This window comes from Musa acuminata, chromosome BXJ2-7 (assembly GCF_036884655.1).
Source record: "Musa acuminata AAA Group cultivar baxijiao chromosome BXJ2-7, Cavendish_Baxijiao_AAA, whole genome shotgun sequence".
Lineage (NCBI taxonomy): Eukaryota > Viridiplantae > Streptophyta > Magnoliopsida > Zingiberales > Musaceae > Musa > Musa acuminata.
Window position 1 is genome coordinate 22,916,118 of NC_088344.1, and position 10,602 is coordinate 22,926,719.

Genomic DNA, 10,602 nt, shown 5'->3' on the forward strand with positions numbered 1-10,602 from the left:
GAACAAATTGGTTTCTCTGCTCATACACCCCTTAGCCTCCATGCCATCCTCTTCCCCATGGAGAAGTCCACATGTTATCTCTTCTTCCTGTTTCATTTCTTGTTTATCCGGACACTTGGTGCCTGGCTGTTTCCTAACACTAATGCCTGCACTGCACAATCATAATAATCCACAGTATACACGAAGACAAGTTCTTCTTTCACATGACTTCTCCATGTGCCAACCAAGTCAAAGAAGCCACTTGGTTTCTCGCCACTGTAGACCTCGGCATAGGAGGCTCTCATCTCAAGAGGCAGCCAATGTTTCTCTTGGTTTTATCTGCTTGCCAATCGCCTTTTCTAACCTTCGTGACTAGGTGAAAGAGAGAGAGAGAGAGAGAGAGGTAGGGTGGGGTGGGCGAGGGGATAAAGTTTACAGTACCATAATGACCTAGCGCCACATGCAATGCTTTCAAGAACCTACTCACGAAATCTTCCAGCGGAGCTACCTCTCTCCTTCCTACCCTCTGTCTCTGTCATCTCGCTCCATATAAGCAAAGCAAGCCTTCGACACACTGTACTGTTCCCTTCCAACCACAACCATGCAAGCCACGAAATCGTTCGAGCGAGCTTTCCTCAGGCAACTGCTTCGTGTCTTCCGACTATCTGCTGTTTCGTACAAAAGCATGAGCTTACAAGAGAGGAAGAGCGCCATCAAGCTGTCGGCGGATGTGGCCATGGCCTCTGCGAGAGGCAGCAGAAAATGGACTCGTGGCCTCATCGCGAAGCTCTCCGAGGAAGACGAGCACAGGTCCTTCCTCCGGCTCATCCTGGGAACGGAGTACGAGAGACTGACCAAGCCATGCCACGGCTCATGGAAGATCCCAAGAAGCAAGAAGATCGTGAGGAGGAGCCTCCGAGTGTGCTCAAGGAGGAAGAACAACCTACGCGCACCGCACGGTGTCAAGAGCAGTGTCCTCGCCAGGACTCTGGTGGAGAAGAGAACACATGCGCTCAAAAGGCTTGTTCCCGGGGGTGAGTCCTTGGATGGGTACTCTTTGTTAGATGAAGCCTTGGACTATGTCATCTCTCTTCGAGCTCAGGCGGATCTAATGCAGAAGCTTCTGACGACTTTCGAGGCATCAAAGCTCAGGTAATTAAGCATCATCATCACTCTTATCTGTTCTCCTCCCTTATATCATTGATTTGCGTTGACCATCTTTGCACCATTTCTTCATTACTTGCATCCACAGTGCTCTCAGCAAATGCACATTGCCCGAAAGAAAAGCTTCGTTCGTTGGCAAATGAGGGATGTGAGGTGGGAGGCTGGTATTCACCAGCAAAAGTTGACAGAAAAGGCTCAGCTAAGGCCAAAGCTCACACTGTAAAATGGGAAGAACGTGGTCTCTGAAGAAAGTAACATGGGAAGAATGTGATGCCTGCAACGAGTGGTTTGTGATATCTTTGAGATTGAAGGTCCCAATGTGAAGGACCGGAACTGCGCATGTTAAACCTCATCATATGGTTGTATATTTCTGCTACTTTGGTTTGCGAGAGTGGAGAGGGATTAAGAAGTGGAACTTTCTTTCCTTTTGCAATCGATGTTACTAGCTCTTGTAGTTACCATCACATACAAATATGTCTGGGAAAGCAAGAAGCAGCAGCAGCTCCTCTTCAAAGCACTCAAAATCCGTGTGCTGTTTGAGCAAATTCACTCAAAAGTCTATTATGAATTATTAGTTCCCTTTATACTCATTCGTATATGCACCGTTTAGTCTATAAACATTTCGAGGAATGTGTTATATGAACAGAAATGATCATAACTGAGTGTGTTGATATATATCATGGGAGAAGTGGATTCATCAAAAGGGAAAGCTTTCAGAAACAGTAATGCTTTCATGCTTTTTTGTTTCTTTTTGAGATCAAGAGAAGAAGTCTCTGCATAGTGTCGTGTTCATGTTTGTATGTATAATATCCATCAACCTCTGAGATTTACGATTCAGCAGTCTGTATCACCGTTAGTGAACTGAGATCACTTGGACATGGTTTAGCTTTTTAAGTAAGAAGCTAACGTCATGGATGTTCGTCTTAGGACATTCCATTAGGTGATGATCATCAATTGTTGTACTGTAGTTTGATGGATTATTATGGAGTTATGATCCAGTTTAATGTTGTGGGCCAAACATTAAAGGAATTAGCCTCTAAGTTTGAGGGATTACTCTCGATTATTTACACGATTTGATCGATCTATTGTCGATTATTTTGTGATTTGGTAGGAAAAAAAAATTGCATCTTTTAACACTAAGAAACAGCTTTCGATCAAATAAAGGTTGGAGTAATTTGTACTAAAAGAAATTAAATGCAGAGCTTTTAACCATCCAAAACCTCTGAATGTAGCTATCATGTGATGATGACTGATAGCTTAATTAGGATCATCAGGCCAAACAGCTCAACATCACATCCACAAAATTTTCTTTTTATCTCACAACATTTGATCATCAAAGATATATGTGCATATATATCTCCAATTACATCCATACATGCATTTACTTGGATAGCTTTCCTGTTGCTAAATCCAACAATTTCAAACCATATAAATAATAACTTTCATCAACTTTTTCTTGCATATCCTACTGGAAAAGGAAAATTTTATTGCCTTGTTGGCCAAAATTAATGAGGCTCAGAAAAAGAAAATTTCCAAACTTCATTGGAATTGTGCCAATAAACAGACATGGCATGAGGACATATCTTCATAAGGATCTAACTTATTTGCACATTTTACATAACAGCTGAAATCCTATAGCAAGACAAGGCCAAAAATTTCCACATCAGTGCCCATGCAATGTTTCCAGTTGCCTTCCTAAGCACTAACACAAGCAAGTTGGTCTTGTGATGAAAATATTGTCCAGAACAACAATTTAATACAACAGGGACAGAGACCATTTCACTCTAAACAAGTTATCAAAATCTTTCATAAAAACAGAGGAGTTATCATCAAAGTTTCTTGAGGATTGTGTTACAGTATGGCAGTGATTAAATGTTATGGTTTAAAACATACATAAATTGATAATTTGATGATGATGTATCAAACTCACTAATCAAAACATAGACACATTGAGGATGGATAGCTGGTTAAAACTTGGAACTGTTCATCTTTACCACTTTAAAGAAAAAAAATCTCAGCTTGGAACAAAACTCCACAGTAACTCCTCTTCCAGTACACACACAGGTTTTTGCCACAAAAATAATTCTTGGCACAAAGTCAATATTAAAGTATCTAATTAGAGGAGCAAAATCTTAGTTTGTGAAACCTTGCAACCAATGCATATGATCATAGAAATATGGTGAATGTTGATTCAAGCTACAGCTTACAGGTGCTGAGTGAAGGTATTTTACTTGCATGGGGGGTTCTAAGTTTGGATTAGAGGAGAACAGAGAACATAGATAAAAGATGGTCCAAATCTATGACTAGGGACTCATCAAATACACAGATGGGTCCCTCAAATTGATATGTTATATATAATAGACCATGCAGAGATCTACATGTTGGGGTAGGTAATGTGTCACTACCAATGGCCCTGAAAACTTCATGTACCAAATGCCATTTCTAAGAATAACAGCTCTGACAATTTGTGGCTTCTCCAAGTGTAAGCTCAAGGAAGTCCATATCGCTGCTACTCCAACAGTTTTACTCTACAAACAACAAGAGCAGTACAGTTGCTCAAACATTGAAGAATGTCAACCCAGACTTAAGAAAGGAAATCTTGAACTCCTAGGATCAAAACACCACAATTCTACATGAAGCTGCAAAGCTACAGTCGATCAATCTTTTATATTAACTATGATACAACATTCAATTCTGGTGGGTACCTCATGCTGAAACTCATGCTTTATGCCCATGTTTATGGCATCATACTTTGCTCATATATCTATGACTATGACTATTCACCATGATATGGGCAGACATGAAAATTTAGATAACTAATAATTCTGAAAGAAAAAAAGTATATATCGAGCTTTAGAATACAGGACATATCTGTGAAGTTTAGTTTGGTATAATTATATATCTACGAGAGACAAGAGTGCCAAGAAAAAGATCTGTTATGAATACTTGTACTATCATCCAAGAAAAAGGCTCCTCATGGTAAATTGATGTGTAAATCCAATTGCTTAAACAACTAGAGACACGATTACAGGTATCAAGTATGCTCTTCGTCTGAATCGAAAGATGTAGCCAAACATTCAACCAGTGATACCCTTATATTTGATTCTTCAGCTGAACTTCCATGTGGCTTCAACTTGGCCTGACTTTCACAATCTGGCTCAGGATGCTGTGCCTGCAAGAGATTTTGATCAGGTAATCTTGAAATACCAACTGCAGCTTCCACAGGCATTGTATCTGTTGAAGATACTTCGCCAGATGATTGTAAACAAGTTGCATCAACAATTTCATGTTCTGCATTTCCGAATCCAACCATATTGCTAGATCCAGAAATTTGATTTGCAGCACTTTTCTGTAATCTGGAATCCTGTAAAGAAGTGATGAAAGCTAAACTTCAAATATCTAAGGAAAATGTTACAATCTGCGGTCTCTGCTTGCGGCAAACCAGTATGATAAACAAAAAAAGAGGCAACAAAGAGATTGGGATGGTCAGAGAATCATAGAAGAACAGCAAACTCACAATCACGTGAAGAGAGTCCCATATAGCTTCCATGACCATGACTTCTTCAAGGTTTACACTTAGATTTTCATTCCTGCATAAAAAACTTCACAATCATTAACCCTTTCTAGAAACACCAACACACTAGGAATAAAGCACGGACTTTTTGAAAAATAAATGCCTTCATCCTGACCGTGTAATCCTGCAAACCCCAAATAACATTGCCTGTTTATGACGTTTAATCAATGGAGGACTAATTATTTGTTTATAAGAGGCATGAACATCCTGATTACAGATAATAAGACAGGGTATCAACTTACATAGCACTTTTGCCATTGTAGAAATAGTGTTGCAAAATATAAATCAACAACATGCACTCAGCGAACTATGAAGATCAAACGAACCATCATTTCAATTACACGACGAGCATATCTAGAGGGACATTAGCAAAGGCTGTTGCTGGTAAATTTTGCAGTGCAGCAATATAACAAAAGGTTACAAGAAATGATATTTTCATAAGATCTGATAATGGAGTTCAAAAGAATAGTGATGACAAGAATATATACCGGATAGATAACTCTGCACACTTTCACAATTTCAACAGATAAAGTGATTTTACAGGGTAAATTATGTAATTTTCTGGTCCAGAAAATATTTAAATACGAAAATTCAAAATCATATTTATTCCTTTTTCAGTTTATTTTCCAGTATGAGTCCTGCAAATAAAAGCAAATTAATTTGAATTATAGAGAATGCATAATTCACACAGTTTTGTTTAGAACTTATGAATTCCGCTTAGTGATGCACCCAAGGCCATGACAATTTTTCACAGTGGCAAGAATCACTGAGAAAATTAGTGACAATGAATCTCAACAATAAGGGCATTACAAAAATTCAGAATAATAGGGGAAAGACATAGCACAATATATGAGGGGAAGTACCAAATGACCTGTTATTGCAAGTCTGGAAAGGACCATCCAGGTCATTTCCTTGCATCAGAGAGGCCCCTCGTTCAGACATTTCCCTAATATTCTGCGCGCCTGCAATAGGCACAGATATACTATATCGCAACGGCAAAAGTAATAACTTAGAAACAGAACTAAATTGGCACAGATTTTTCACCTCAAACTTTGTAAAGGGATATTAGAATTTGAAGAGAAGTGGAGGTTCACCTGATGGTATAACTTGCCCAACAATTTCATATTCATGTTGCATCCTAAGTTTTGCTTCAGTGACCTTTTGCTCTTCCTATAAGCGAACAGAAAAGTTGCCAGAATTTAAAGGACAGTGAGAACATATCATCTATTCTTTTCTGGATTGGATAAGATATTTATATATGAAGCACATGAACTCAAAATTCAATCAGAAGTAAGATACATACAGCTCGTTCTAGGTCCTTCTCTTCCTCAGTTCTAGCACCACGATACTCAACTGCATACCAGGAAGTCTTGCAGAATGGGCATCTTTTATCAATAAGTACTTCAAACGAGGCGACAAGTTTTGAAATAGGAAAATGAAAACTTTACAATTTACAAACAAGTCATACCCAATGATATCCATTTTAGCCATCTTAGAGAACAATTTTTTTAAAAAAACAGGTCACATAAAGAAAGAAGCCATTAGAGAGATGTCACCCTACTATATTAAGTACCAAATGAGCCCTGCCGACACCAACCAGTTTGTTAAGTTTTAAACCATTCTTTCATCATGATGTGTCCTCTTTACAAGTTGAATGCCAGTTCAAAGGTCTGAGGTTTCGTAACATGCTTGCTTTACATCCTTGCTTCTTGTCCAATACTAGTAAATTTTATCTTGGCGTCAGTTGTCTTGGAGGAATCATGTCAGCCATCACTTTAATCTAATGCAGCAAATCTCATCCAATGACAATGGATTCTGTTTCCAAAAATCAAAGTACGAGCATAGTAAATTTTGAGTGAATATCTGTAGATGGATTTGAATTGAACAAGTTGTCATAAGTGCGAAAAAAACTCCCCATGACAAAATTGTTTATTGTGCTAATCTCCTACATTTCAATTAACACAAGAATACAAGGATACAAATGAAACTTTTGATGGAAGACTTTCTCTGATTACAAGCCAGCATGGAAGAAGGTAAAACCCAATTATGTAGAATGATAGAATAATCCTCCTAAAACTTTAGCAGATGGTTCATGAACTCGTAAATAAGCAGCGCTATTTCTATGGATTTCTAACAAAACCAAAAGAAAATATATGAAGTAATTTGGCAGTCATGTCTTTGCAAATTCCAACAGAGAACAATGTAATATACGTTTCTACAAGAGAGGCATCATGACTCCAGAAACATGGTGATGAGAGTAATCAAAGGGTGTGTGTGTGTGTGTATATATATACACAGTTACACACACACACACACACATGTTGGTTTGGTCAACTTTTTGTTCTCTGACGGCAGCAACACCACAGCAGCTCAATTGGAAAAGACATGAAAACCTGAATATTGGTCGCCTTTTATCTTTTCAGACAAAAATGACTATAAATGACACTAATTCATTTCACATGCATTCACTATCACAACCAAGGAAAGAGATATGCAATTCGGGCATCCAAATCAAGATTCATCAACAGCAACGATTCATGAAGGTAAATGCAACGATCAAACACGCAAAAAGATACGAATTGAAGAAAGTAATGCAGGCAGAAGTAGAACCACAGCACAAGACGATGAAGACAGTGTAGGATACTGAACGGGACGACTCGCATCGGAAGGCTTCATCTGCAGAAAACACTCTGCAATTTTTATAAAGGAAGTGTTAAATGATGTTGGCAAATAATAATAAGAAGCAATATACGCCTAACGAAACAAGATTAAGCAGATTCCCCACCAGTGCAAATGCCTTTCGAGCAACACCGGGATCGATTCAGGCTGGGATAGTACTGTCCAAAGGCAAAAAGGAACGAGCTTGCTCATCAGAAGCCATGGCGAACATAAAACAGAGAGAGTTGGAACAAAAAAGACGCGATTTTGATGGGAGGGCAAGAGAGAGGGGATTACGAAGAAGCAAATGGGGCACTCCTCGAGATCGCGGGGGTGGTGAGGGAGCTCGTCGAGGGCGTCGAAGCAGGGGGCGAGCTTGCGGGCGAGAATGAGCTTGCGGAGCTTCTTGTAGTCCAGATCGGTGGGTTGCCGAAGGATGCGCTGCGGCCGGGTGAGGCGCTCCTCCACCGGCCTCCGACGGGAGCCGCTGATCCGGTTCCCCATCCCCGCCCGCCTCTCCCTCTCATCAAGGGACTAGGGCTTGGGATGGCGCAAGGGGAGAGGAGGAGTAGCAGTAGGAGGGAGTGGGAAGGAGGAAACTTTTAAATCAAGCAGGGTATGGCAAGAAACGGACGTCGCAAGCAAAGTAATGGGAGTAGTAGCCGCAGTGATCGAGTGAAGTAGAAGAGAGCATGAATGTTGCCTATGTTCCGTGGAATCACAGAAATGCCATTGGGTTAGGAGTCCATCAACATTGCTAGATTATTATGGAGGGAAAGAATCACTTGGCAAATTATTTTAGGAACTGTTGTTTGTTTTATGACTTAGCTGCAGATTTCAATTTATTTATTTATTTATTATGTATATATCTTTTAAAAGTAAGTGATTTCATAGATGATTTTTTTCTTTTAAATTTTTTTTTTCTCCGATACATTTGATATTTCATAAATCGATATGTCGAGTTAGACCAGTAAAACATATACGGGTTCGAATAAAAATTATTTTATTAGAAAAAATATTTATGGGTATTACAGAAAAATAAAAACACCAAATACTAAATATAAAAAATCATCATTAAAAAAAAAGTTTAAAAATTTTATTTTTTTAATTTGAACCAGAAAATAGGCTTCTTTGAAATATTTTATTTTAATCAAATTACAGTGTTTCATAATATGAAAATGTAGGGAGATGCATTCATGCAAATGTAAGCTATTTTGGAATGCACTGGTGAAAATATAGAATTTAGAGGAATGTAAAATGTTCAATGCATCATCTTTGATGGGTTTGTATCAGATGTGATTATTCCCTAAAGCATGTTTTGGTTCCTACAGCACTGCAAGATTGTAAGGTTACTTCTTATGCTTGATCAAGAAGTATTCTTCCAAAAAATTAATATGATGGCAATGAGCTTTGCTTGGTAGGAACACAAGGTATTGGCAGGCCTAAAGTTATATAGCATGGTGTTACAAGATGATGCTCAACCTGAGGCTGAAGAATGAAATGGCCCAATGAGATCTGCTCTGTTGAAAGCTGAAACACAAAAAGCAGTGCCAGCCTTGTCTCACTAATATAAAACAAGATGGAAATTAAAAATTAACATTATTGGATAAATTGATATAATAAGAAATGCTTTGTGATTTAATGCTCATATTTGTGAGAGAAAGAATAATTTGATAGGATTGATTGCTCATTTGATTTAATTTGGTAGAATGAGACATACAACTTCTTTGATTACATCTCCTTCAAAAAAAAAAAAGACAAAATGGTACTGCCAGCTCATTATTAATAATTCCAAAATATATTTAAAAAATCAGCTTATTTTCAAGGAAAATAAAAGTAAAAGAAAACCCTTTTACCAGCCAAAATTTTCCTTGTGAAAAATAATGTCAGCTAATTTCTTAATTAAGAACAAAGGTAATGTCAGATTGTGTTCACTAATGCAAGAGGAAATAAATAATTAATCCAAAAATAAATTTTAACTTACATTCAAAAATCTGCAAAATATAAATTATATTAAAGAAATGGTGCTAAAATAAACTGAATTAAAAAAATATATATTTCTGAAAATTAAAAAACATAATCCAAGAGGAAATAAATAATTAATCAAAAAATAAATTTTAGCTTACATTCAAAAATCTGCAAAATATAAATTATATTAAATAAATGGTGCTAAAAGAAACTGAATTAAAAATATATATTTCTGAAAATTAAAAAACATAATCCAAGAGGAAATAAATAATTAATCCAAAAATAAATTTTAACTTACATTCAAAAATCTGCAAAATATGAATTATATTAAAGAAATGGTGCTAAAATAAACTGAATTAAAAAAATATATATTTCTGAAAATTAAAAAACATAATCTTCCGTTGCCGGGACTCGAACCCGGGTCTCTCGGGTGAGAGCCGAGTATCCTAACCAACTAGACTACAACGGAGGGCTGTTCTAATACAATATTTATTTTAATTATAGTAATATATATAATTAAGGTAGGCCACTACCTAATGTTTCCACTTACGTTGGTAGTAGTAAAATAAAAGCATTGAATATAAAACAAATGTCACATGACATGTGTTTGGCATCAGCGAATTAAAAAGGTATATACATCCAACATGTAAGGAGTAGAGTTAATATCTCTACGGTCTCCAACGTGGAAAGTGACATCGGATCGGATTATTCTGAATTTTCCGACGTTGGCGTAACCCGTCACCGCAGTGGATCGGCTTTAAACAAAGCACGACGCGACATGACGGCGTCGAGATTCCCTACTTTCCACGACACATGATGTGCGTTGGATTAAACCCACCCGGTGGTCGCCAATCAAACCATCACCTCCGCGTACGGTGCGGGCCACCCTCGACTATGGAACAGCATGCGGACATCGGTGACTCGTCACGGTCGGTGATGTGACCGTCACTTGGTGGCCGTCGATCTTATCCTGACGGTGATACGATCGACTACTTGTGGTGAGTCAATAGCGACCGTCGAACTCCCTCGACGTCGTTGTCCACTACAGCGTGGTGTCGATGGACGCACCAAGGCTCGTCTCGTGATTCGTGCCACATCGTTGCTTTTGTAGATTATTTATTGTAGCTTGCATATTTTACGCGTAGAAATTGCAACAGGTTGGGTATTTTTAGGTTCTCGTGACTATCTGATCCACTTTAGTTAGGTTCAATTATTTTAGAATTGGAATTAGGATGGATAGTTATCGAAATCATGTTCAC

At 38.0% G+C, this 10,602-nt stretch overlaps 2 protein-coding genes and 1 non-coding gene across 4 annotated transcripts; 1 reads left to right on the forward strand and 2 right to left on the reverse strand.

The window, feature by feature from the left end:
* The first annotated feature begins 519 nt into the window (after positions 1-519).
* On the forward strand, positions 520-1,727 carry LOC103981840 (transcription factor IBH1-like 1). Its single transcript, XM_009398594.3, has 2 exons — positions 520-1,131; positions 1,232-1,727. Exons 1-2 carry the CDS (start codon positions 581-583, stop codon positions 1,284-1,286), a joined length of 606 nt encoding a protein of 201 aa, XP_009396869.1. The 5' UTR covers positions 520-580; the 3' UTR covers positions 1,287-1,727.
* A 2,271-nt stretch (positions 1,728-3,998) lies between these two features.
* LOC135617399 (E3 ubiquitin-protein ligase GW2-like) lies at positions 3,999-8,293 on the reverse strand. Of its 2 annotated transcripts, none has more exons than XM_065117519.1 (8): positions 7,673-8,293; positions 7,503-7,554; positions 7,328-7,407; positions 6,021-6,086; positions 5,812-5,887; positions 5,589-5,679; positions 4,661-4,733; positions 3,999-4,507 (listed from the first exon to the last, which is right to left on the reverse strand). In XM_065117519.1, the coding sequence occupies exons 1-8, from the start codon at positions 7,877-7,879 to the stop codon at positions 4,178-4,180; spliced, it is 975 nt and encodes a 324-aa protein (XP_064973591.1). In that variant the 5' UTR covers positions 7,880-8,293; the 3' UTR covers positions 3,999-4,177. The 2 variants fall into 2 exon arrangements, with proteins under 2 accessions (XP_064973591.1, XP_064973592.1); XM_065117520.1 differs by having other exon boundaries at positions 4,001-4,507; positions 6,021-6,102; positions 7,362-7,407; positions 7,673-8,287.
* Positions 8,294-9,739: 1,446 nt separating this feature from the next.
* On the reverse strand, positions 9,740-9,812 carry TRNAE-CUC (transfer RNA glutamic acid (anticodon CUC)). The gene has a single exon. It is a non-coding gene; the product is annotated as a tRNA-Glu (tRNA).
* Positions 9,813-10,602: the final 790 nt, after the last annotated feature.